This window comes from Eriocheir sinensis, chromosome 4 (assembly GCF_024679095.1).
Source record: "Eriocheir sinensis breed Jianghai 21 chromosome 4, ASM2467909v1, whole genome shotgun sequence".
NCBI lineage: Eukaryota > Metazoa > Arthropoda > Malacostraca > Decapoda > Varunidae > Eriocheir > Eriocheir sinensis.
The window spans coordinates 23,516,379-23,542,829 of NC_066512.1; the positions used below are offsets into that span (position 1 = coordinate 23,516,379).

At 44.4% G+C, this 26,451-nt stretch overlaps 1 protein-coding gene across 2 annotated transcripts; it reads left to right on the plus strand.

Moving 5' to 3' along the window:
* The first annotated feature begins 175 nt into the window (after positions 1-175).
* On the plus strand, positions 176-26,130 carry LOC127010307 (DNA polymerase alpha subunit B-like). Of its 2 annotated transcripts, none has more exons than XM_050884184.1 (11): positions 176-262; positions 3,156-3,344; positions 15,658-15,746; positions 21,464-21,682; positions 22,064-22,261; positions 22,502-22,657; positions 23,811-23,925; positions 24,127-24,358; positions 24,757-24,951; positions 25,140-25,326; positions 25,696-26,130. In XM_050884184.1, coding segments are annotated over exons 2-11 (1,536 nt in total). In that variant the 5' UTR covers positions 176-262; positions 3,156-3,343; the 3' UTR covers positions 25,840-26,130. The 2 variants fall into 2 exon arrangements, with proteins under 2 accessions (XP_050740141.1, XP_050740131.1); XM_050884174.1 differs by lacking the exon at positions 176-262 and adding an exon at positions 353-518.
* Positions 26,131-26,451: the final 321 nt, after the last annotated feature.

Consider the following 26,451-nt stretch of genomic DNA (forward strand, 5'->3'; position numbering starts at 1 on the left):
CTACCTATCACAGAAGACATGTAGACAATAGAAGAGTACTTCGTTGGGTAGGAAGTTAATTGGTATGGGAGCTGCGTCAATGTAACCAATCTTAACTGTAAATTACTCGTTCAAATGCTGTCAAGTAATTTTCCTGTATCGTGTGGGCAACGTTTATCGTAACAGGCATTAAACTATCGTATTTATACCATAATTATCGTACACTTACCATGCTGTTCCCGAGGCCGCCGTCCCTTCACCCCGCGTCTGGCCCCACAATGAGGTATTTTATGTATTCTAAGTGCTCATTACCACACCTTAAGGGACCTGAGGCTGGAAACAAGGCCTGGATATAAGGGAGGGAGGGAGTGGTGGCAGGGGGGGAGCGTGGCGGCGTGCAGGGGGCGGCAGGAGGGGGGCAGCGCGGGAAAACTGAGCCATGGCCAGCGAGGGCGAGGTGGCGGCGCCGCTGGTCTCGCAGATCGTCGAGGAGTTCGCGACGTTCGGCGTGACCCTGAGCGACGAGGTGGCCAGCCAGTGTGAGTGGAGGGCGTGGTGCGACTTGGGGTGTGGGTGCGGGCGGGGCGGAGGGGAGGGTGGGCTGTCAGGCACGTGTACCCGGCATGGGGCTGGGGGTGGGAGGGGGGCAGGGTGCAGGGTAAAGTCTTGAGTCTTGAGTCTATTAATCCCAAAAAGCGTTGTCCGCTGTCCAGGGAGGGTACACATAGGAGGCTTTGGCGGTCTGATTCCATGTACCTAATTATATTTATCGAAATTAATTATCCCTAGCAGGTATAACCTAACCTAATTTTCTGGGGTTTTGATCCCCCATTATTTTGATCTTGCCAAATGAGACCTACCTTACCCTACAGGGAAGGGACTTTGCTCACCTCCTCAACCCTCTCTCTATGATGTACTTTATTTTTTTTCTGGACATGAGTAGATGCAGCACTACGCAGCCAAAATTTGTGCAAAATATAAGTTTTAAAACTAGTGCACTGCCCAGTCCTCCTGTACAATATCCAAGTCAAGTCCAGCCTACTCTGGCAGGCCATGCCTGGGCACTCAAGTTAACTTTGTTAGGAGGAGGTCGCCACCAGGGTAATTACTGTTGAGTGGCTGGGTGTTTCCCCAATATTACAGCCAACTGCATTTTTTTCCTGATGAAATATAGGTAACATAGTTATCATTAATAAATATTTCTGTTACAAATTACTATTAGTTCCTGAGATTTAAATTTCTAATGAAGTATTGATAGGTTATCATATTAAGGGCGATAGATTACTATTTTAGCAGCAGTGGCTTACTACCTTTAACAGTACATGCTAGTCTGCTTGGTTATGATTGGTTTCACTTAGTTTATTAAAATGTTCCTACTTAACACTGTGATGGTTGAACGGTGGCCTTGTTCTCATTCGGATGGGCTCTAGGGCATTTTTGTGATATTATTTTGTTAAAAGTTCTCAAAATGCCAATAGTCTGACGGTCTGACCTTTGCTATGTTTGCTTACCAGTATCCTGTGACATCAGATGGATATAATACCCCTTGCAAATTCAGACTAGAGAAACAACTATAACAATGAAGAGAATTTGTACATGGTAGTGTTTTCTTGTGAGCCACCATGGCAACAATGCTGTGGGTCAGGAGAGGGTGTTGGACTAGGCTACAATACTACATCATCATCATTTTATTTAATGTCCGTTTTCACTCTTCCTAAGCGGTTGGACACTATGGCTCTCCTCCATTCTACTGTCTTCTGCCCAATGCTCATCCAATCCCATCAATGCCAAGTCTTCCTGTATACACCTTCTCCACGTTTTCCTAGGTCTACCAACTGGTCTCCTTCCTTCTACCTCCAATCGCTCCAAAACTCCCAGCACTGTATCCTCCCCTGCTCTCTTTACATGTCCAAACCATCTGAGTCTTTCCCTTCTGAGCACTGTTTCCAGGTCCTACTCCACATCTGTTAGCTACATCTGCACTGGACACCCTGTCTTGCCACCTGATCCCCGCCATATACCTCAGCATTCTGTGATCACTTGCTCTCAATACTTCCATCAATTTTCTAGTTAGAGCCCATGTTTCTACTCCATACAACATCTCTGATCTGCTGCTGGTACACCCCCGATCTGCTCTTTAGAGGGATGCTACGATTCACAAGTAGACTAGCCACCTCCCTCCACGTTAACCACGCTGCCGCCACTCTCGCTCTCACTGTCTCCCGCCTCACAGTTTAGAACATCTCCCAAATAACAGAAAAGTTCTACCTCATCCAGCTTTCCTCTATTCACCCCTAGTTCATCCCTCTCAGTTTCTTGTCCTTGCTGTCTCCTTACAAAATACTATATATAGGCAATAAGTGACTCAGGCATATTTAGGTTATTGTCCAGGTAAAATTATTTTGGAATAGGTCGAGAAAGGTTAGTTTTATTTGATTCTTTGAGATGCTACCCTGCCTGTTTTGTAGAGTGGCATGCATATGATGGTGTGGTGGTATGTTGTTTCTTTAACCAGTAAACCTAACAGATATTTGTGATGAAAATGGTTATCAATTTCTTTGAAAACATAAAAATGTCGGAGAAACTCGTGAGTGAGTTTTAACAAAAATTTTACCACTTTTGATAGTTGAATGGCCGTAGGACTACTTTTGTTATAGAGACAGATGGCCTGTAGAATTACTCCTTTGTAGACAGATTGCTGGGCACTTGGGTTACTTATGACAGGGTGAATGAGGCTACTACTGTTAGACATATCTACATGGGCACTGGAATTGCTTTATGGATACATTAAAGTTTATTAGGACCAAAAAGACATCATTGTACAGCTTCTATAGTTTACTCCATTCTCATTAACAACACACCAGAATATAATGATGATCCTCCATTTTTTAACCTTGATTTTATATTTATAGGTCTGACAAAGCTAAAAACATGAGATTAATATGTGACGTCACAGAAGAGATGACCAATGGTAGAATTTAGACAAAGTGTTAAGATACTTTGCAATTATTTACTTGATGTAAGTTCTGATTCATTAAATTAGTCTGAGAGCCTATGCTATACATGTAAATAGAACAGGGACGGCATACTATTTTCAGAGTTTATTAAATAAACTATATTTTATGTACGGTAGTTAAATTTGCCAGATTAATAAGTTATGATTGTTGCATTGGCAGGCTTGCTACTCTGCGCACAGTATGGAGTGGATGGGGAGCAGCTGGCAGTGCTGTGGCTCTCCTTTGCCACCACAAATGGCTACGACACAATCAGCCTGGAGGCCCTCGAACACCTGGACCGTCTGGAGCAGAGTTCAGTCAAGAGGAAGGCATCTGCTGCTGCTGCCTCTGCTAACAACAGTCTGAATAGTAAGTATTTTACAGAGAGAGTAATTTTGTACAGTCATACCTTGGTTTACGAGTTTAATTCGTTGTGTAATTTTGCTCGCACATCAAAACACTCATAAACCAAAACGAATTTCTTCATTGAAATTAATGTAAATCCCATTGATGCGTCCCATATCTCAAAAAAATATTAATACAAAAATCATTTTACATGTTATTTTATCCAAAATCAAAGTAATTTTACTAACAGAAAGCAATGATAAATAATATAAAACGCAAATCAACGTATTACGGTTATTACGGAGACTCCTTCCTCCAACTAACAACCAACTTTTCTGGGTATGCGTCACACATGACCAAGGTCGGCTGCTTGTATCCACAACATAAACAAACCAGTCACCCTGTATCCACATGGTGCCTGCTTAGGGTTGCAAAAAGTGGGAAGGTTTCCAGAATAATAGAAACTTTCCAAGGAAAGTTTCCAGGAATTTTGGGAATTTTCAGGAATTTTCAAATTTTTCACGTGTATTTGTATTAATAAACAAACCAATTTTGGTTAATATAAATATTAGTTAAAGAAATTTAAGCAACAAAAATTGTATTTCCAATAGGTTAGGTTAAGTCTAAGGAACTTTCAAACACATGATATCCAGACACCTATAGTATAAATTAACAAAGAAAGCCTTCACTGTGTTAGAGTCAAGATATATGGTAACTTTTTGTGATTTTGTTAGGTTTGGTTAAGTTTGGGGTATCTTCAAACACATGACAGCCAGCAACTTATGGTATAAATCAACAAAAAATAACCTCACTTTGTTGTATAGAAAGTCTCATTAGTAAGGAAGCATACTATATGAATTTTCTGAGTCCAGACCTATAGTAACTTGGGGTTTTGTTAGGTTAAGTTAGGTTAAGTTTAGGGTACCTTCAAACACATTAGCCAGCACCTAATGGCCTAAATAAACAAAGAATTACCTCACTCTGATGTTTAGAAAGTCTAGAAAGTCTCATTAGTAAGAAAGCATATATGAATTTTCTAAGACTTATAGTAACCTAACTGTTTGGGGATTTGTTAGGTTAGGATAGTTCAGGGTATCTTCAGACACATGATAGCCAGCAACTTATGGTATAAATGAACAAAGAATGACCTCAGTTTGTTGTATAGAAAGTCTCATTAGTAAGGAAGCATATATGAATTTTTTTAGTCAAGACTTACAGTAACTGTTTGGGGTTTTGTTAAGTTAGGTTAAGTTTAGGGTATCTTCAAACACATGATAGCCTGCAACTTATGGTATAAATTAACAAAGAATGGCCTCACTTTATTGAATGGAAGGTCTCATTAGTAAGGAAGCATATATGACTTCTGAGTCAAGATGTATATACATTAACTGTTTGGGGTTTTGTTAGGTTAGGTTAGGTTAAGTATAAGGTATCTTCAAACACATGACAGGTGGGAACTTATAGTATAAATCAACAAAGAAAGACGTTGCTTTATTACATAGAAAGTCTTATCAGTATTGAAGCATACACTTATGCTTTTTCTGAGTCAAGACCTATAGTAACTCATTAGTAAGGAAGCTTATATGAATTTTCTGAGTCAAGACCTATAGTAACTGTTCAGGGTTTTGTTAGGTTAAGTTTAGGGTATCATCAAACACATGATATGCAGCACCTTATGGTATAAATCAGTTAAAAAATGACCACTTTGATGTATAAAAAAAGTCTCATTAGTAATGAAGCATATATGAATTTTCTGAGTTAAAACCTATAGTATGTAATTGTTTGAGGTTTTGTTAGGTTAGTTTAGGTTAAGTTTAGGGTATCTTCAAACACATGATAGCCAACACTTTATAATAATAATAATAATAGTTTTATTTCGCCCAGTGGCACATAAAAAAACAGGACAAGGAAACGAACGAGATCAGCCGAGATATATATGCTTAAATAATTGACAGCTTATAATTATATATGCGTGTGCACGCCACACTTATGCACAATCTACACAAACATAAGGCCCAGCCACTCCCGCCACATAGATCCACATACATAGGCCGAGCTCTGTCTGATGGAGGTGATGATGGAGTTCCCAGATTGTTCCACTCTACTCCTCATACTGTATGTGGCGTGGCAACGCAGCACAGCCAGACAGTTCATCCCGTGCCTGGTGAAGGCCAGGGATGAGCTAGTCCATCTAGGAAGCCCCAGAAGCCCCCTGAGGATGTCGTTATGACAGACCCTAAGATGGTTCATGGAGGCAGCCCTATACCGTGACCACAGCGAGTTGCAGTAGAGAGAGTAACAGTGGCTCCTGAATAACTCCAACTTCATCTCTGTGCTGCAGAAGGAGAATTTCCTCAGCAGTGTGTTGCCGATGAATGTAAGTTTGGTGGTCTGCTTCTTGATGTCATCATCATCAGTCCTTTCCCTCTTAATGACATGGCCCAGATATGTGAATCTATCCACAAATGTAAGTGCACTCCCACTTAGCCACGCTGATGTCTGGTAGTCCACCCTGGAGTGTGGCGGCGGCACTACCACGCACTCTGTCTTGGCGGTGTTGTAGACAATATCGTGCGTGGCAGCATGCGCCTGACACACTCCAATACGGTCCTGCAGAGCCTCCACTGTGGGCGCCTTTAGTACCATGTCATCATAATTCAGCGAGTTGATGCACCTGTCATGTAAGTGGCAGCCTGTGCCTGTGTCACGCAGAGCGGCAGTGAGATCATCCGTGTAGACGTTGTACAGGTAGGGAGACAGAATCCCTCCCTGGCAAATACCATTGGCTGTCTTAAATGGCAACGAAGTGGAAGCCCCCATTTTACAGCAAATTCCTGGGTAGAGTACCAGTACATTATGAGCTTGACAATGTATCCAGGAGCTCCCCTTACAAGCACGTTATTAAACAGCTTCCAGTAGTTCACTCTGTCAAAGGCCTTGCTGGTGTCAAGGAAGCAAAGATAGACAGGTGAGCCCCTGGAAGTGTAGTACTCAATGACATTCTTCAACGTCCACACACACATCTCAGTGCCGTGCCCTTTCTTGTAACTAAACTGATTGTCCAGCGTGTTCAGGTAGCCCTCTAGGTGGTGCAGCACTGCCTTCTCAATCACTTGACAAGGCAGTCGCAATGGCAATGGGCCTATAGTTGCTAGAGAGAGCAGGGTTTTTAACCTTGCTCTTTGCACTGCCAAGACCTGAGAGGGTATGGATTGATGGCAGATGCAGGCATTGATAAAGAGGCAGAGCCAATAGACCAGGCTGGGAGGTGCATACCTAAAGGCGCCAGAGGGAAGCCCATCAACGCCCAGCGCCTCGCTGTTGGAGAGCATTCGCAGTATCTCCCTCAGCTCACTGTGGTCGACACTGCGAAAACCCTCCAGTGTCACCCCGCAGCTCGCTCCGGAGGGCCCTCTCACTCTCCACGTCTGCCACACAGTTCAGGGTACCCTTGAAGTGGTCACCCCACATGGTGGCAATGTCCTCCTCCCCCACGGCCTGATCTACACATAAGGGGAGCGTGTGAGAGACTGGGGACGGGTCGTAGGCTGTGCCAGAAACCGGCTGCATCACTGCCAGCCAGCTGGGCAGCCAGCGCCTGAGCTCGGAGCTCCTCCTCATGAGCCCTGCACCTCCGGAGGCAGAGCTTGAATCTGGCCATGGTGTGCCTCATCCTCTCAGCCAGAGGGCCCCAGCGTGGACTGCCGCCGGCCCTCCACTCCAGGAAGGACTCCCTGGCAACACCGTGCGCCTCCCGCACCACCTCATTCCAGCCAGGAATCTGCCTACATCTCTTCCCGCACGTACCGAATACTCTCTCACCAGCACGCACCATGCACACCACCAACAACTGATGCAGCCTATCGATGGCGTCATGATGCCCGCTGCCAAGACAAGTACTCTGGAAGCAGCATAACCTGACAGGATCAATGGCAGTGTGTCTCAGCAGCTCTGTCACCACCCAACCATACTCCTCTCTTTTCCTTGTGTCCCAAAAATCCCACTTAACCCTTGCCACCCTATCCTGCCTGACCTGTGTCAAGGTAGGAAGCCCATTAAGTTTTAGCCCAAATAAGAGAGGAAAATGGTCAGAGGAGACAATGTCGTATAGAATTGTGCACCCATCCAACGCACTTTACAGATATGGTGATAGCACTACATGGTCAAGTCAGGTGCGAGAGAGGCATCCCATGTTGACGTGACTGTAGCTCGTTGGGGGGAGCGTCCTCACATCGGCCACCACCATGTCTCGCTCCTCACACATGTGTTGTAGGTCACTGAAGAAGGGGGTGCCAGGAGCAGCATTGAAGTCCCCCAACACACAAACATGTTGCTCCTGGGCACTGTCCACCAACGAGGCAAGTGTCCCTGAACACGTGGCTTGGTCATCCCTGTTCTCCCTGATGTTGGTAGGGAGATACACATTCATCCTTGTAAGTAATGCTCAAGACTCAAGGGTACTGAGCACCACTCACCTGGATGTGCTTACTGAGGCTCTTATGCCACAGAAAGGTGAGCCCCCCGTAAGGTCTCCCCCTCCTCAGAACCTGAGTGTCGTCCACGGGTGTTGTAGAGAACGACATTAAGTCCTTGTGAAAAGTGTGGCCTGTGCAGTTCATCCCCGCACAGCCACGTTTCCTGCAAGGCCAGGATATGGACCTGGCCTAAAAGGTCCTTGATATAGGGCTCACTGCTCTTGATCGCCTGGCAATTATAGGTGGCACTTTTCAACTTACTCTCCATCACTGACAGGGGACAGGGGATGGTATAAATTACAAAGAATGACCTCACTTTGTTGTATAGAAAGTCTCATTTGAAAGGAAGCATATATGAATTTTCTGATTCAAGACCTTTTTTTGTTTTTTTTAGGTTAAGTTTAGGGTATCTTGAAACACATGCTTGCCAGCACCTTATGCCTATGGTATAAATTAACAAAGAATGCCCTCACTTTGTTGTGTATCAGTAAAGCCGGTATTTCACGGAAATGATTTTGCTCGTGACCCAAACCTTTGGGCGGTAACTATTGCTGAGCTGCTGAGGGAACATGACATGCAGTAATCACTCGGGGATGCTACGCTTGATGGGGATTGGGCAATGTTGGTCTTTATCTTGACTTTCAGGGATCGGGTATCTACTTTCAAGTAGAAATAGATGTTAATTAATTTCTGTCAGTCATATTATGTTTTAATATAGTTATTTTTACAATATTTTTATTTTTACAAATATGGTTGGAGGTTTAAATGTAATGTTAAACAGTTTTAAAGACAGGGAAGGCAGAAGGTGAGTGAATAACAAGTGTTCACGAGTAGTATTGTGGAGTGAAAACACTTGATTGCAAAAGACTTAATCAGAACCCAACTAGGAATAAATAAGATATATGCAAAGTCCCTACCTATAAATGTCCAAAGTAGTATAAAAAAGGAGAGAGAGAGAGAGAGAGAGAGAGAGAGAGAGAGAGAGAGAGAGAGAGAGAGAGAGAGAGAGAGAGAGAGAGAGATAAACTACTATAAACTATCTATGAAGCTACATATAAAAATTCATAGTATAAAAAAAATATATATATAGAGAGAGAGGAGAGAAGAGAGTGAGTTTGAGGCTGATGACGTCATTGAGGTGGGAGAAACATAAGAACAAGCCGGCGAATCAGGGTGAAGTGAGGCGCCCGGGCTAATGTGAGCGGGCTGTCTGAAGCAGAAAATAGCTCCAGCCTGTCCGCTCTAGAACCCCCAATGGTCCATGAGCTGAGTCCCATCTGTCAGCATTTTGCTTACGGACAAAAATAGTTTGTGAAATACTGTCTTAAGGAAGCATATATGAATTTTTTGAGTCAAGACCTATAGTAACTGTTTGGGGTTTTCTTAGGTTATGTTTAGGGTATCTTCAAACACATGATAGCCAGCACCTTGTGGTATAAATGAGCAAAGAATGGCCTCACTTTGTTGTATAGAAAGTCTCATTAGTAAGGAAGCATATATGAATTTTCTTAGTCAACACCTATAGTAACTGTTTGGGGTTTTGTTAGGTTTGGTTAGGTTAAGTTTAGGGTATTTTCAAACACATGATAGCCAGCACCTTATGGTATAAATAAGCAAAGAATGGCCTCACTTTGTTGTATAGAAAGTCTCATTAGTAAGGAAGCTTATATGAATTTTCTTAGTCAACACCTATAGTAACTGTTTGGGGTTTGGTTAGTTTAAGTTTAGGGTATTTTCAAACACATGATAGCCAGCACCTTATGGTATAAAAATAAGAATGACCTCACTTTGTTGTATAGGAAGTCTCATTAGTAAGGAAGCATATATGAATTTTCTTAGTCAAGACCTATAGTGTTTGTTTTAGTTTTGTTAGGTTATGTTAGGTTAAGTTTAGAGTATTTCCAAACACATGATAGCCAGCACCTTATGGTATAAATCAACAAAGAATGGCCTCACTTTATTGTATAGAAAGTCTCATTAGTAAGGAAGCATATATAAATTTTCTGAGTCAAGATCTATAGTAACTGTTTGGGGATTTGTTACGTTAGGTTAGGTTACATTTTGGTTAACTTGTTGCTAGGATTTGAACCCAGTCCCGCAAATTCGTAGTTAAGGGTGCTAACCACTGCATCGCGAAGGCGGTGTGTCCAGTCTAGATATAGAGGTGTCATGATATTGTAGAAATGAGGTAATACAAACGAAGGAAGGCTCTTGACCCGTCTGCTGCGATTGGCACGGATTTGGCTTTCACTGGTAGCCTGGTAACATATTCCCAGGTCTTTCTCTGCCTCTGTGGTGGATAGTGGAGTGTTTCCCATGTGGTATTGGGATGCTGGATATCCCCTCCCAAGGTGCAGGACTTTATATTTTTCTTCATTGAATAGTATCAGCCACTTTTTGTTCCGTTCCTGTAGCTTGGTGAGGTCTTCTTGTAGGAAGTCCGCAGTCAAGGGGTTAACGTAGCCCAAGTATATGAAAGTAAGAACTTAAAGAGATGAAATAGTTGCCAAAACTTTCAAAATTTTTCAACAATATCATCCCATATAAAGTTAACGTGGACAAGATCAAAGAAACTATAGTAGGAGCACCAATAGTAGTAGAGTGGTGATAGCAGTAGAATAGCAACAGTAGTAGAAGAAGTAGTAGTAGTAGTAGTACCGGTAGTAGCAGCAGTAGCAGCACCACCAGCAATAGTACTAATACTAGTTGCAGCAACAATATTGCTATTATAGTGGTAGCAGCCACGGTAGCAGTACTAGTCGTAATAGTAATAGTACAGCAGTAATAGTGCACCTCACCCTAAAACACGAATCAGCTATTACTGCATATTACACTGCCCACTTACCAATTTTATATCGAAAAAATAATCTCTTCCCCCATCATTTGTCTTCTGTTACATCGTACCGAGTTTCCGCTCAGCAGCACTGCGTCTTTCCGTTCACACACACACACACACACACACACAGGTGGTAACAGTGAGTGAGGATTACCAATGTAGATGAAGATAATTACATCGTTTAAAAAGGAGTTGAAATCGACATTCTAATCAGAGTAACAAGTCAATATAATTATTACTCGAATCAGGGTTGGGTCCAAGTACATGTACTTGTACTTGGACCCAACCCTGACTCATCATGTTCGTGAGAAGAATGCTACATTCATTTCATAACGTGTCAAAACTGTACATAGCATTTAGTAATATGAATGAAAGATCATTTTGAGTCTCCCCAACGAGCTCGTCACTTCTGTAAGCATCCCATTAAAAGAGAGAAGACATGGACGTAGGGGTGTAGCCCCTGCTTGGCTTGGGGTCCGTATTTTTAGACGCTTCTGCCTCTCACAACAGCTTCCTAAGGCCGAAAAGGAGATTAATCGGGTTTTCATGAGTGTTTTTTCACGTTCACGGCACAGAAGAAGGGTCAAACTACCACCAGGGTCATCAAACTACCCCTGGAAATGACCAAAATGCCTATAGCTGCCTTGTCAAATATGTGTGTCTGGGCGCCGGAGTGTTTAAGAATACCGTCCAGGGTCGTGTTGGTGTAAGAGGGGGAGATGTAACGAGCGACATTATGAAACCGAAGGAGGGAGGGAGGTGGGGAAACGAATTGCTTCAAAAGGGGGTTCAAAACGAGTCTTCAGGGTAAATGCTTCAAGTTAAACTGGGTAACTGGGCGTCAGCGGGAAAGTTTGAAGAGCACTGGTTGATATTAGGGATAACGTGACTGCAAGCTGTAGAGAGATGTTCCCAGGCAGGCAGGGGTCATATATTCTTAAAACTTTCGCCTCCCAAGCTTACATATTTGACAAGGCTTTCGTAGTAGTTTTGGCCATTTCTTCCAGGGATAGTTTTATGACCGTGGTGTTAGTTTGACCCTTCCTCTGTACCATGAATCTAAAGAAAAACTCATTAGAACCTGACTGATATACTTTTTGGAGGTTTGAAAATAGCTGCAGCGTCCGAGATCACCGACACAGGCTTGTTCACGTCTTGCCCGCCTCTCCGCACTCATTTACCGCCGACTGATCAAGGGACACACACACACACACACACACACACACACACACACACACACTAGAGTAGGAATGCCAACTCTTCCCTTTTTCATGAGCATTGTTGTGGGAATCGACAGCAAAGTTCTCGTCGTGTTCTCTTCTCTTCTTCCCGTGCTGCTGTGACTGTGGCCGGGTTGTGCTTGAGGCTTGGGCTGACTCAGGCTGTGAACGGGTTATTTGTTTGAACTGAAAGCGAATGTGTTGTGAGCGGCTTGATCGGTAGTGGTCCTTCATTCATGGTTTAATGACTGACCACTTACTCTTGCTTGTTTCTGGTCCTCATGGTGGTGGTGGTGAGGATAATTCTGACAGGTAAATGAAGGGGAGAATGGATATACCCACTTTTGCTTGTTTCTGGTCCTCGTGTTGGTGGTGGTGAGGATAATTCTGACAGAGATAATCAAAGGGGAGAATGGATATGCCCACTTAATCTTGCTTATTGCTGTTCCTCTCGGTGGTGGTGGTGGTATGGATAATTCTGACAGGTAAATGAAGGGGAGAATGGATATACCCACTTTTGCTTGTTGCTGTTCCTCTCGCTGGTGGTGGTGGTATGGATAATTCTGACAGGTAAATGAAGGGGAGAATGGATATACCCACTTTTGCTTATTGCTGTTCCTCTCGCTGGTGGTGGTGGTATGGATAATTCTGACAGGTAAATGAAGGGGAGAATGGATATACCCACTTTTGCTTGTTGCTGTTCCTCTCGCTGGTGGTGGTGGTATGGATAATTCTGACAGGTAAATGAAGGGGAGAATGGATATACCCACTTTTGCTTGTTGCTGTTCCTCTCGGTGGTGGTGGTGGTATGGATAATTCTGACAGGTAAATGAAGGGGAGAATGGATATACCCACTTTTGCTTATTGCTGTTCCTCTCGGTGGTGGTGGTGGTATGGATAATTCTGACAGGTAAATGAAGGGGAGAATGGATATACCCACTTTTGCTTATTGCTGTTCCTCTCGGTGGTGGTGGTGGTATGGATAATTCTGACAGGTAAATGAAGGGGAGAATGGATATACCCACTTTTGCTTATTGCTGTTCCTCTCGGTGGTGGTGGTGGTATGGATAATTCTGACAGGTAAATGAAGGGGAGAATGGATATACCCACTTTTGCTTGTTTCTGTTCCTCTCGGTGGTGGTGGTGGTGGTGGTATGGATAATTCTGACAGGTAAATGAAGGGAGAATGGATATACCACTTTTGCGTCTTGCTGTTCCTCTCGGTGGTGGTGGTGGTGGTGGTATGGATAATTCTGACAGGTAAATGAAGGGGAGAATGGATATACCCACTTTTGCTTATTGCTGTTCCTCTCGGTGGTGGTGGTGGTGGTGGTATGGATAATTCTGACAGGTAAATGAAGGGGAGAATGGATATACCCACTTTTGCTTATTGCTGTTCCTCTCGGTGGTGGTGGTGGTATGGATAATTCTGACAGGTAAATGAAGGGGAGAATGGATATACCCACTTTTGCTTGTTGCTGTTCCTCTCGGTGGTGGTGGTATGGATAATTCTGACAGGTAAATGAAGGGGAGAATGGATATACCCACTTTTGCTTGTTTCTGTTCCTCTCGGTGGTGGTGGTGGTATGGATAATTCTGACAGGTAAATGAAGGGGAGAATGGATATACCCACTTTTGCTTATTGCTGTTCCTCTTGGTGGTGGTGGTGGTATGGATAATTCTGACAGGTAAATGAAGGGGAGAATGGATATACCCACTTTTGCTTGTTTCTGTTCCTCGTGGTGGTGGTGGTATGGATAATTCTGACAGGTAAATGAAGGGGAGAATGGATATACCCACTTTTGCTTATTGCTGTTCCTCTCGGTGGTGGTGGTGGTATGGATAATTCTGACAGGTAAATGAAGGGGAGAATGGATATACCCACTTTTGCTTGTTTCTGTTCCTCGTGGTGGTGGTGGTATGGATAATTCTAACAGGTAAATGAAGGGGAGAATGGATATACCCACTTTTGCTTATTGCTGTTCCTCTCGGTGGTGGTGGTGGTATGGATAATTCTGACAGGTAAATGAAGGGGAGAATGGATATACCCACTTGCTTATTGCTGTTCCTCGTTATGGTGGTGGTGGTATGGATAATTCTGACAGGCAAATGAAGGGGAGAATGGATATACCCACTTTTGCTTGTTTCTGTTCCTCGTGGTGGTGGTGGTGGTGATGGGGGTAATTCTGACAGAGGTGATGGAAGGGAAGAATGAAAGGATATAATTTATTTCTTTACTCGTCACATAGTTCAGAAGATGCAAGTTTATTATGACTGACCGCTTAATCTTGCTTGTTTCTATTCCCCGTGGTGGTATGGTGGTGTTGATGATCAGTGTAGTGGTAATGGAACGGGAGAATGGAAAGGTATATATGTTGTGCTAAGTCTAGTGAAGGGTATATATTTGTACTTAAATACCTTGCCTCTTAATTGAAAAGGGTATTGGTGAGGTTAAGGATATTTTACTCGATAATATACCTTAGTTTCCAAGGTATACCCTTTTTGTACCCTTCATTTTTTACAGTGTACGCGACTTCTTACACACTAAATCGTAGGGCAGACGTTGTAAGTTTAATGTGACTGACCGCTTGATCCACCGTGTTTCTGTTCCTCGTGGTGGTATTGATAATTCTGAGAGAGGTAATGGAAGGGGTGACAGGAAGGATACGTGACCTCTATACACTTATTCGTATAGCTCAGAAGATTCAAGTTTGATATGACTGACCACTTGATCTTGCCTGTTTCTGTTCCTCGTGGTGGTGATAAACTGATAATTCCAATAGAAGGGAAGAATAGAATGCTTAACTTCTTTACACTTACACATACTTCAGAATTTGTTAGTTTAGTAAAGGAAAAGAAAAACGAGGATTACCATTTGTATAGATACCACAAAGTTCATAAAATTTGCCATGTCTGTAGAGGATGGGTGGTATGAATGCAATGACTGGGAGGCTGCATCTCTATCTACGGAGAGAGAGAGAGAGAGAGAGAGAGAGAGAGAGAGAGAGAGAGAGAGAGAGAGAGAGAGAGAGAGAGAGAGAGAGAGAGAGAGAAACAACCATTCCCGATAAGATGGCGGCCGCGGCTTGGCTTGGTAATGGAGGGGGAGGAGGGAGGGATGGGCAGGAAGAGGAACAGGGGGCGGGCGAGGGACACGGAGGAGGAAATAGAGAGCAACAAGTAGGAATGTGGAGCCAGCAGCCAACCAGACGGCCAGAAAGTGATACCCAGGGCAGTCATGTAGTCCCTGGGGAGGCCTCGGCAGGGGTGGGGGGGCGACCCTAGGGCCAGGCGGGAGAGAGCATGGAGACGAGTCCTTCCCTGGACCCTCACCGGCCTCCGCGGCAGGTGTAGTGTAGTGTGGGAGGGAGGGGAGGAGGGGGGGGGACGCGGAGGACGGCGAACGCTTGGGGGAAGACACTGGAGGGGGAGGAGGTGCGAGGGAGGGACGGGCGGGGGTAGGTGTTCCCAGGAAGACAGGGGGGAGGGGGGGGGGAGGTGCGCGTGGCGTCTTCACGATGGCGTGGAGGATTTCCTGACTGGTTGGGGGGAGGGGGAGTGGGGCGGCGGGCGGGCGTGGGGGGCGGGGAGGGGAAGGTAACCCACGCCGACCGGTGAAGCGGCAGTCCCACGCCAGCCGTCAGCCCGTCGCCACCGCAGCACGTCATGGCCCTGCTGCTGGCCCCTTCAGCGGGCGGCGGCTCCTCCTCGGCCTCGGAAGGGGCGGGAGGGGCGCCTCGTGTGCCTGTGCGCGTGTGTGTCGTGAGATCGGTCTCTGCTCCTTGTTGAAGTCTCTCAACCTGCAGTGAGCGTGGACAATGGCCGCCTCGCCCTCCCTGACGACGAGGACGATGAAGACCTGCTGGAGGCGTACGGCGGCGGCGGCGGCTCCAAGGTAAGTAGAGAATGGCGGCCCTCAGCGGCGCCTCCAGGGCTGGCGAGGGCCGGTGCTGGAGGCGCCGCTGGGATGACTACCTTCCTGCACGTTGAAATCCCCTGCCCAGGATCCTCTTCTCCCCTGTGCATGCACGATACCTGCCCCTTCCTCATCCTCCTTCCTCTCCCAGCTTTGTCCTCCTCTCCCCTTCCACTCTCACGGCGGCTCCTGAACCTGGGGGCGAGGGAAGGCGACCCGCGTGCGTGCTGGGGTTTGAAGGGAGCCGGGCGGGCGGGCTTTCGGATGGCGGGCTGACTGAACACGGGACGGCCGCCATGTTGGATATTACCCATAAGTCTTGAGGGACCTTTCTGTAGTATGCGTGTGCTGATGGCCGGCCTCTTTCATGTGCCAGGCCTACTCAGTCCCTCACCAACACCACCTTTCTTATCCCCCTCGTTCCTACGGCCATAGGAGTGATTCCTGCATTGATATGAGGCTTTGCAGGAGTGGTGGTGGTGGTGAGGGGAGGGAGGCATGGGTGGTTGGGGGAAGGTATCAAGGTGAGGTGAGGGGGGGAGGGGGCCAGGTATACCATCACCAACCGTTACACTTAAATCCGCGCCGCGCTGTCCCACGCATTTGAACCTTCCACCACCATTACCTCTGCTGCTGCTGCCTTCTCTTCCATCACCTTTTCCATTATTTTCACCACCTTGATTATCTTTTCCTTGTTTCGTGTAGTAGTAGTAGTAGTAGTAGTAGTAGTAATAGTCAAGAAGTTAGTTTCTGAAAGATTGATTTTTTTTTATTGTTTTATGAACTTGCCATTTTTGGTTGTATTTTGAGATTAGGTGTTTTATATTTTGTTTTATGAGTTTGCTGTTCTTGGTTAGGTATCTTTCGAGTGGTTGAGTGAGTGAATGGTGCTTGAGTCATTGTGCACTGTTTGTCGTTCACCATGGTCTGATCACGGGCTGGACTCGCTATCGCCAGCCAATATCCTCCCCGAAAGCTTGGAACTGAATAGTGAAAAACTTTTAACCCTGGTGAAGGATCTTTAGGAGTTTGTGTACGGCTGGACCCTCATCATCTACCCCCAAAAAAAAAAAAAAAAAATCACGCACACTACGGAGGGAGTCAGGACACAACTCTGGACTTAACCCGGCACCCATGCACTGTCCCATCCGGCTCCACTCCGCCTGGGAATCGAACCTGGGACCTCAGAGTTGTGAGCTGAATGCGCTTACCACTGCACTACGTAGCATATCAGAGAGAGAGGGCCAGTCTTACAGTCCAGTCCAGCACGTTTGTAAGCTCCCCAACCAAACACAAAACACGACGAAAATTCCTTGTATAGTGTTTTTTTCACATTTGTTACTTTTTTTATGCCCTTGAACTAACTCCTCTGCTGTAAAGAAGAAGAAAAAACACTATACAAGGCATTTTCGTTGTTTTGTGTTTGGTTGGGGAGCTTACAAACGTGCTGGACTGGACTGTAAGACTGGCCCAGAGAGAGAGAGAGTATTGGTAATAAAAATGATGGTGGAACAAGTGGTTATTGCGTTAGGCCGTTATACTCGGTGGAGGTGGTTGTGCAGGCAGCAGCTGGGTGAGTGTCTTGGTCAGGATATAGTTACAACTTGCGTGAATAGCCTAGTTAGTTTCCAAAAGTTAACGGCACAGTTTTCACTAATTAGTATTGTAGTTGACTCTGAGCACTGAGCTTCATCTTTGTTCTTCTTGTACTTCTTTAATCATGGAAACGCAGATCTTTCTTTTCATTTCACCTGCATTAGTTCCATTGCCTGTTGCTTTTCTTCCATTCCTGACAAATCGTATATTTCCAGATCTTCAGCTAATTACTTCCTGTACTTATGCCTTCTAAAGTTTTTTCTTCTTCTTTCAGCTGTGTTCCTTCCATTTGTAATCGATTGCTTTTCTTTCATTCCTGACGATTAGTCATATCCGCTCAGTCTTCCACCTCGAGTATTCTCCTATTAATGCCATTTCCTCCTTCCAGTCCCTTTTCAAACCTCTTTCCTTTCCCGCCTCCATTTTACAAGTCATGCCATATTCCCACCTTCCGTCATGCCTATCTTCCCGTCTTTCCTTTCCCACCTTCGTATCTCCCCCTATTTCGTTTCCCTCCTACTTTTGGTTATATTCTTATCTCCGATTCTTCCTTTCTCTTCCCCACCGTCCCCGTCTTTACTCGTAACATCTTGGGAGCCCTCTTGTGGCTGTGGTGGTGGTGACGGCGGTGGCTAATAAAGGGGGTTGCCTGAAGGGGGAGTAGGGGGGAAAGTGGCGGCTGTGGTTCTCCCCAGCCTGACCTTTTCACTCCTAGCTGTCTCTCCCCTCCCTTGCCTTCCCATCCTAGCCCAACTATTCCTTCCCACTCTTCCCTTTCTTTCCATGCCTTACCCCCCCCCCCCCCCCATCACCCTCTCATCCCTGCACCTACTCTTCATATGTTAGCTAAGTTAACAACAAAGACATGCATGATTTTTCAACCAAGATATGTCAGTCCTTGTTATATTTATTGTACTTAGTTTTTCCATACCTTGAACCTTCAATTTAGTAACAGTATAATTTAAGGATATTTTAATGTTACGTATGGGTAACATGAAAGGCATTTTGTCAAGACGTTACATTATTAGTGTGTGCAGGGCGGAAAGGTGAAGTGTGTTACAGGCAGCAAGAGTACGCAAGCCCAGTGTAATTCCGGTGTCACACGAAATCTGAGAGGCCCAGAGTACATTAATACCAGTGTCACACGAAACCTGAGAGGCCTGGAGTACATCAGATATAGAGGGTGTTCTGTTTTAAGATCGTGTTACATGTGTTGCTAACCTATGTTTTTACCGAGCCCTACTTAGCATATCTTTTTCTACAATGCTGTTTCCAGCGGTATTTTTTTGGTTTGCTTTTATCTTCACGTTGCTGTAGACATGTCTTCGTTGGTAAGAGGTTGTTTGCCTCTTGTAGAAAGAATGAAATATCTACACCGTTGGATCAAGAGCATCAGACTGGTAGCGTGCTGGGTGGGTGAGTGAAGGTCTTGTACGTGGTGACTTTAGAGGCATGACTAGATCTACACTCATCAACGCGGCCGCGCCTGCTGCGCCAACAGGAACCGTGACACTACGGCAGCAAGATCTGTAAACGATAACTACACGCGGCAATGGGAAGGTGAAGGCAACGTTGATAGCGAGAACATCAGTTTGAGGAAGAATACTAGTGGTCGCGACAATGACAGTGCAGATGCTATAGTTGGTTGTAATAATGCTGGTTACATGTGTAGTCTCCCCCTCTTCCTCCCACTGCAACACATTCTTTGCGCCGGTCCCACCATCACAGCGAGGAGGAGGATGCAAATGGTATCTAACACGCATACATACATACAGTCCCGTCTTGCATTTATCGCCCCTTTCTCCCTCCGGAAATATAATGAAACTACTCATTTCCTTGTCTTTGTAATCAGCCACCATCATCGCCGCCACACCTTTCCTCCTCCCATCCGTTCAAGTCTTTCCCGCCTTGCCACACACACATCCCGCCCTCTCAGGTGCCCCGGTTTCCTCACCTTTGTTAGTAATGTCTTCGCCTCATCAGCAGGTAAGACTCATGTCCCCGGAGTGGCTGGGCTGAATAATAGTCACGGGGCTGTAATCCGTCCGCTGCCTCGGCTCCGTTCCCTTGCATCATATCTACAACGTTTCTGGGGGCATTATGCTTTGTGTATTCGTTTTTTAACCCTTCGCTATCAGGCGGTAGCTGTCATGCCTCCCTCCTCACGCCTCCCCCCTCCCGGCCGGCTCCTCAACCCGTTCCGTCGAGAGTAAAAGTGAGGAGGGAGGCGTACGATGCTTTTTGGAATATTACGCAGCGTTTGGGTATTCTCGGCGCGGCGTGCTGGTGCTGTGTGGCGGCATGAAGGTCAGCCGGCCAACCAGCCAGCCAGCGCGAGGGGTTGGCTCCTTTGAACCGGCTCTGGTGGAGTGTTGGTAACTCGAGCCACTCACTCGCCGGGGTTGCTCACTGTTTCCACTCCGCCCCTCCCACTGCACTGCACGTCATTGCCACCCACTCCCCGCTCCGTGCTGCCGCTGCTGCTGTCCCTTACCATTAACACTTCGGCTCCCTTCCCTCCAGTCATTCTTCACCCGCATTTTTTTGGAGCATGAAAATTGATTTGAACCAATCGGCTCAGTAATTTTGGTTCTCACGATTAATATAGGGAATACGAAATTTTGCGGGTTGACAAATTGGTATTTTTTTAAGCGAGAAAGGCAGCTCAAGGATAATAATAAAAAAATAAAGCAAAAGCATACATAGATTTAAACTGATAACAGAGGCCCGTAGTATATCAGAGCACCACGATTTCCGTTTAATTCGGTGCGGCAACAAGACTTCAAATCATAATTCAGTGTTTCCTTTGCGGCGGTGGTGATGGCGGCGGCGATGACGACCTCGGGAGCGTGCAGTCACCTTGGGCGGCGGCGGCTGCGGTGGCGGCGGCTGGCTGGTTGGTTGGCGTGGCTGCAGCTGCTGCTAATATAAATGACATTCGGACTTCATTACTTTTACCTACCTTCACTTTCATCCTTCCATACTTCTTTCTCCTCCTATTGAGTATCACCCCCCGCCGGAATAACAAGAATACAAGGACTTAGATTTTGTTATTTTAGCGCGCCAGCAGCAACACGAAAGAAAGGTCTGAAAGGAAGAAAGAGGAAGCGAGTCGGTGGTGCTGGATGGGTATGGCTTTGGTGCATGTTAATTCTTGCCATGACTAGATCCATACTCATCTAGGAACACCAGATAGCATTTCTTCACGAGCTGCACGAGTATGTAGTACCGTTGACGCGGGCAGGACTTCTTTCTGGCTCCCTACCTGCTGTCATCCTCCCCCACGTTGGCCCTCTCCGTTGTCCTGCGCTGGTTACCGCTTCCCCGTGTTGGGTGAAAAGATGGGAGGTGTCATGTCTCACAAAGACTTCTTCAATGAATCTGAATATGCTTGTGGCATTTAGTAAGGTTAAGGTTGGTAGTGTTGCTGCATTTTTTATTGGTCATTTATTGTGTAACCTTACCAGTTAGTAGAAAGAGTGAAGGAGCCCCATTCTGTTCACAAAGCTTATATGACAGAACATACGCCACAAAGAAGCCGTGACTACCACCAACTCTCCTTTCAATTACCATCTCTCAAGCTTTGCCTGATTTTATAAATGTCCTAATAGTCTTTATTAAGTTATGTGGCTGATTTGTCTTTTAGCCCATTTTTCAAGGTGTGGTTAGCTGGCTTTGTTAATTTTTTAACAATTGAGGTTGCAATATGTTAAACTTCACTGAAAATCCAACACTTCTTACTAACTGTACCAAATGGAATTCAAAACAAAACCAAACTAGTCACATGAATTAGTAAATACTAAGGACATTTAAAAAAAAAATGTGGCAGAAGTTAGTGGACGTTTTAGTTTTCAGCTCATGTTCACCTGCTATGATGGGGCACAAAATACTGCATCTATGTGAACCTGTTTATTTTTTTATTGTTTTACTTGGAGCACAGCCAGGAATGCCATTATATATGTTAACTTTAGCAGGTGTAATCATGAGTTCTGAGATAGGCCATTTTGGCCATTTACAGGCAGAGGGGTAGTCTGGTTTACCACAAGAGAAGGCAGGGTTATTCCCTCGTGGTGCAGATTTTTACTGTGCTGTATCAACAGACTGAAAGGCAAGCACAGACGCCCAAGAGTACAAAGAGCAAGCAGTCCAACGGTCAAGTTCGTTCCATCTCTGCCCAGTTCCACTCCACCAACCTGTCACCCACTGTGGCCAGCCCGTCAGTTAGGTACTCCTCCCGCACCAACTCTGGGGCTGTTGTTGCTAGCTATGGCGCCTCAGAGAACATCACATGGACTGCCAAACAAAGTTTCCAGCCTGAGGTGTGTGGTTATTTTGCAGGCATAGTAGATCATAATGGAGTTGGCAATCATTTTAACCTGATGTGGCACAGCGTTTCCTTTATGCAGTAAGTGTAAAGAGGGTTAAGTGATAAGTGATATGCTTTCCACAGCATTGTATCTTTTTCTAATTGATCCATAGAAATGTCACATCATTTCTTATTATTATTAGCCCCATATGATCTATGAGGATGACATAGAAGTCTAGCTGCCCCATTTCTGTGCATCCTATTTTATTACTTTTCCTTTATATATTAGATGCACTTCTTTATTATCTATCCCCCCACCCTTATCATATATATGGTAATGAAATTGATGTTGAAAATTTCCTCTTATATTTACATTAGATTTATACCCTCCTAGGTACAAATGCTCCAGGCCTTTGAAGATGAGCCGCCACTGACCAAACCCTACAAGTATATGTATCAGAGTGCACAGACGATTGGTGATGTGCTGAATGAGAGGATCCTCTCCATGGCCGATGAGATGCAGGACGTGATGCTGAACAAGGGGAAGGAAGGCGAGGAGGAGGAATATGCTAGTATTGGCGAAATAAATAGTGTGAGTATAAAATAATGAAGGATAATTCCTACAATTGAAGTTTGGTATATGGGTTTAGATTTAGTGGGTGGGCTGTCTCTTATCTTGTTATTTGATGTAGAGTATTACCAGTGAAAGCAAGCATTTTGATACTGACTGCAATATAGGGCACAAAATAGCAGATTGAATTATTATTGGCAATCTCAAAGTGTACATCACTATGGCTGTCTTCACTTCTTACTGATCAAATATTGTCTACAGGGGACATTTTCAACAGTGGGAAGGATCTGTTGTGACTGCAGTGGTCACCTGAATGCTGCCTCTGTGCTGGTTGAAGGATGGGCAGTGCCAGGCAGGAGCAACTGTGTGCCATTAGATCTATCTCGTGTGGAGAGTTTCTCAATCTTCCCGGGACAGGTAAGGAAATTTTAATACTTATTTGCATTCCCAATTCTGAGTTACAATGAGTAATTTACCTCAGTGATAGAGCTGATATCAATACACCTGTCCCCCCCGTATTCGCAGGGGTTAGGGGACACTGACCCCCATGAATAGAGAATTCAACGAATGCTCGGCATGCCCCCCCCACGCCCCCCCCCCCCCCCCAAAAAAAAAAAGGTAGCCTCTAGATTTAAATTGTACGGTGATTTATGTAAACTTTTTACAAATACGTAGTCAATAAAGTCTCGCTTAACTGTTGGGTCCTCACCACGAAATCTTCACCATTTTCTGTTTTAGCTTTGAGTGCTTAAGCATTTCATACCATGCAAATTATTTACTAATGAATTTTTTTCTATAAAAATCAGGTGATAAATATATGAAGTTGGTATAAACACTAGATCATAATTGTAAGCAGCTGTTCAGCTGATAAACATTAACAAACAGGCCTTGCCAGCAGTAGGGCTGGGCAGGTACTGGTACTAACAACTGTCCTCTGTGAATTTACTGGGTGCCCCCATTATGGTCACCTAAAATGATTATGCCTCCGTGTTCTAGTTGTCAGTGTGCTTGGCTTGGCTACTACTCTGCGGGCCCACGTTGAATACTGGGGGAAACCTGAGTAAGGTAAACTGGCAATCCCAGATTTCACATTGGCCAGTGTCCCAGAATAACTGGTTCTCACCTGCCACAGGTTCGAAGGGCCAACATATCGGAGATGAGCACTACAGTCACGTGCAGCCATAGCATATGCACCCACCTTTACCTATTATGATCCAGTGTTTATACTAGTTTCATATTTTCATGGAATCATTCATTACTAAATAATTTGGCGGGTATGATATGCTTGAGCACCTGAAGTTGAAGAAGAAAATGGTAGAGATTTTGCCGACTGTAAGAAATTCACATAAATTACAGTACAGTTTATAGTACGTTGTACATATGGCTGATGAATAATGCTTCTTTTATTTTGCTGCTTTATGTTTGGAGTGGTGCTGCAAAATTTCCTTTGCAGCTGCCTTTGTGCAGTTTGAGGGAAATCTGTGAATAGTGAACCCACAAATACAGAGGGAAAGGTAGTTATTTTAGCTGCTTTTGTTTTCTAATCCTTTTTTTTTATTTTTCCTCTCAGATTGTTGGTATTAAAGGTATGAATTCAGTCGGCTCCAAAATAATTGCCCAAGAACTTGTGCAGGGCAAGACTCCACCAGACCCATCCTCTCCAATTACTATCTCCATCAACACAGGCAAGTTATGACCATACAAGCCTACCATTTTTCACATTGATTTGTGTGAAAGTTACACTATCACCATTCTTGTCTTGTAAGAGGAAGTCTTATTTCAGAAACTACTGAATGACATTTCTTTAATACTTAAGAGGTAATCTGTATGTCAAGGGCAGAGGGCTTTCCATCATTTACAATTTGACCCGAGACTTGAAATTGCAGGTCCCGTACAGGTAGTGGTGGCATGTGGGCCCTTCACCACCTCAAGTAACTTGCTCTATGAACCTCTCACGGACTTCCTGACCACTTTGCGTGACAACCCACCACATGTCCTTATTTTGCTGGGTCCGTTTCTTGATGCCAGTCACCCACTTGTCGTTGGCAATGATCTAGGGGAGTCCCACAATGCTGTGTTCAACCGTTGCCTCCGCATAATTGCCTCCACACTTGAAGGGTAAGTTGTTGGTTATGTGTCGCTGATTATGCATCAGTTTGTGTAATCTCGTTTACTACACATCAATTTAGATAACCTTGTCAACTATACACAAAAATAAAAGGAGGAATTTGTTTTCGCACTTTGTTTTCGCACTTCTACATGCCTAGTCTGTTACATTTATTTACTAGGCAGTTTATAAACCGATTTTTTACATTTTCTTTAGATATAGTTGAGGATTATTTGTTCCCCTTTGTTATATGCCTTTACTCAGTTTATTGTTCAGATGAGCAATGTATTATCTTGTGTAGGGAACTAAAATTTTTATTTTGCTATAATTTTAAATTTCAAAGTTCTTGTATAATTTTCTTTTTAGCCTTTGTCATGCTGAGCAATACTTGATAAATATTTTTTTCCAGTACTGGAACTCGGATCGTTCTGGTGTCATCCAGCCGTGATGTGACTTCCCCAATGGTGTACCCCACTCCACCATATGATGTGTCTGGGAACTTTACTTGTGTGAGTGATCCTGCACTCATCAGTATTGAGGGTGTGGTCGTAGCTCTCACTTCGACAGACATTCTTCTTCACCTTGGCAAGGAGGAGATCTCTTTGTAAGTTTATTAAATAAAGCACCAGTTCCTGTATGGAAAGAATATTAATAAAAAAAAAGAAAAAAAAAGTGCTGTTAATGAAAATTCTAGCCTTGACCTTTGTTATATATTGAGGTAGAATTTAGTCATGGTTACCCAGAATTAATATAAATTTGGAAATAAACTCACATTATGTAATTTTTTTGCAGTCCTTCTCCAGCGCCAGACCGTTTAGGGAGACTGGCCAGGCACATCCTGAAACAACGCAGCTTCTACCCATTGTACCCAGCTCATGAGAGCATGTGTGTTGGTATGGAGCAGCTAGAAAATCATGCACACCTTCCATCAAAACCCCACCTCCTAGTTATTCCATCAGATCTTCGTTATTTTGCTAGGGTAAGATATTGTATGCACTGATTGAAATGCTTATAGATTATTTAGACACTTTTACTATACGGGAGTTGAGCTTATATTAATTTTTCCTGCTTGATATATACTAGTTTGGTTATTCCTTGCCCCGTTATTTGTTCTTTGACTTAAATATTTTGTGAAAGCAAGCAAAATTGTCTCGGGTCCTTAATTTGACATTGATTTATAGTCCTGCACCTTAGCATGGATGTGATTACACTTGTAGACACAATAGCCACTCAAAAATAATGAAGAATTGATCTTAAAAGGCACCTAACACCAAACTCAAGAGTGGTCATCACAATGACTTTAGATGTCCAGCTTCTGTGTGTTTTAGTAACTTATTTTCTCTTCCAGGATCTGGAAGGCTGTGTTGCGGTGAACCCGGAGCGTCTAGCAAAAGGCATTACTGGAGGAACATATGCTCGGATAGAGTTGCACCCACCTAACAGCAGCAAAGGAATGCACGAGTCCATTAATGTTAATATTCTTAGAGTGTGACCTCCAGTCATTTATGGAGTCTTGTCTGTATGCTTGGACTAGGTGGGGTTATGGGGAGGAAAGTTAAGTCTAGCCAGTAAATTTTCCTTAGTCATACAGTTAATCATTTTAGGTCCTAAGTTTGCGGACTGAAAGGATTGTTAACATGGTATGGTCTAATTATACAAGTGAAGTTTTAACATTGGACAGACCATGATTTGGTTCAAATATTATAGCAGTATTAGAGAATTAATGAATACAATTACTTGTCACACTTTACAAGATGTTTATAATAAAAGATTTATTATGATATTTGTTACTATAATCTCCATTCACCCATGGGATGCTCATAAGAATAAAAGCATTACATTTGCCTCCTCCACTAACCCTATACACTAAACTAACCAATGGGGAGCATATGCCACGGGGTACATCGTGGGCATCCCCTTGGTCTCCTTCACTCAGGGTATGGGTAGGACTGACATCTGGGAGGTGTCACTTGCCCATATAGCCAAAGTTTGTGTTCACAGATTAAGCAGGTAACGGGCCTCTATTCAATATCATCGCATAGTCACTGGTTCAGTATGAAGTCATCCTAGTGATACCCCATGATCCTGCTAAGACACTTGCCAG

Coding starts and splice junctions, on each gene's coding strand:
- LOC127010307 (XM_050884174.1), top strand. CDS start 419: ATGGCCAGCGAGGGCGAGGTGGCGGCGCCGCTGGTCTCGCAGATCGTC. Junction 24,952..25,139: donor GGCAAGGAGGAGATCTCTTT/GTAAGTTTATTA, acceptor ATTTTTTTGCAG/TCCTTCTCCAGCGCCAGACC. Junction 25,327..25,695: donor ATCTTCGTTATTTTGCTAGG/GTAAGATATTGT, acceptor TTTCTCTTCCAG/GATCTGGAAGGCTGTGTTGC.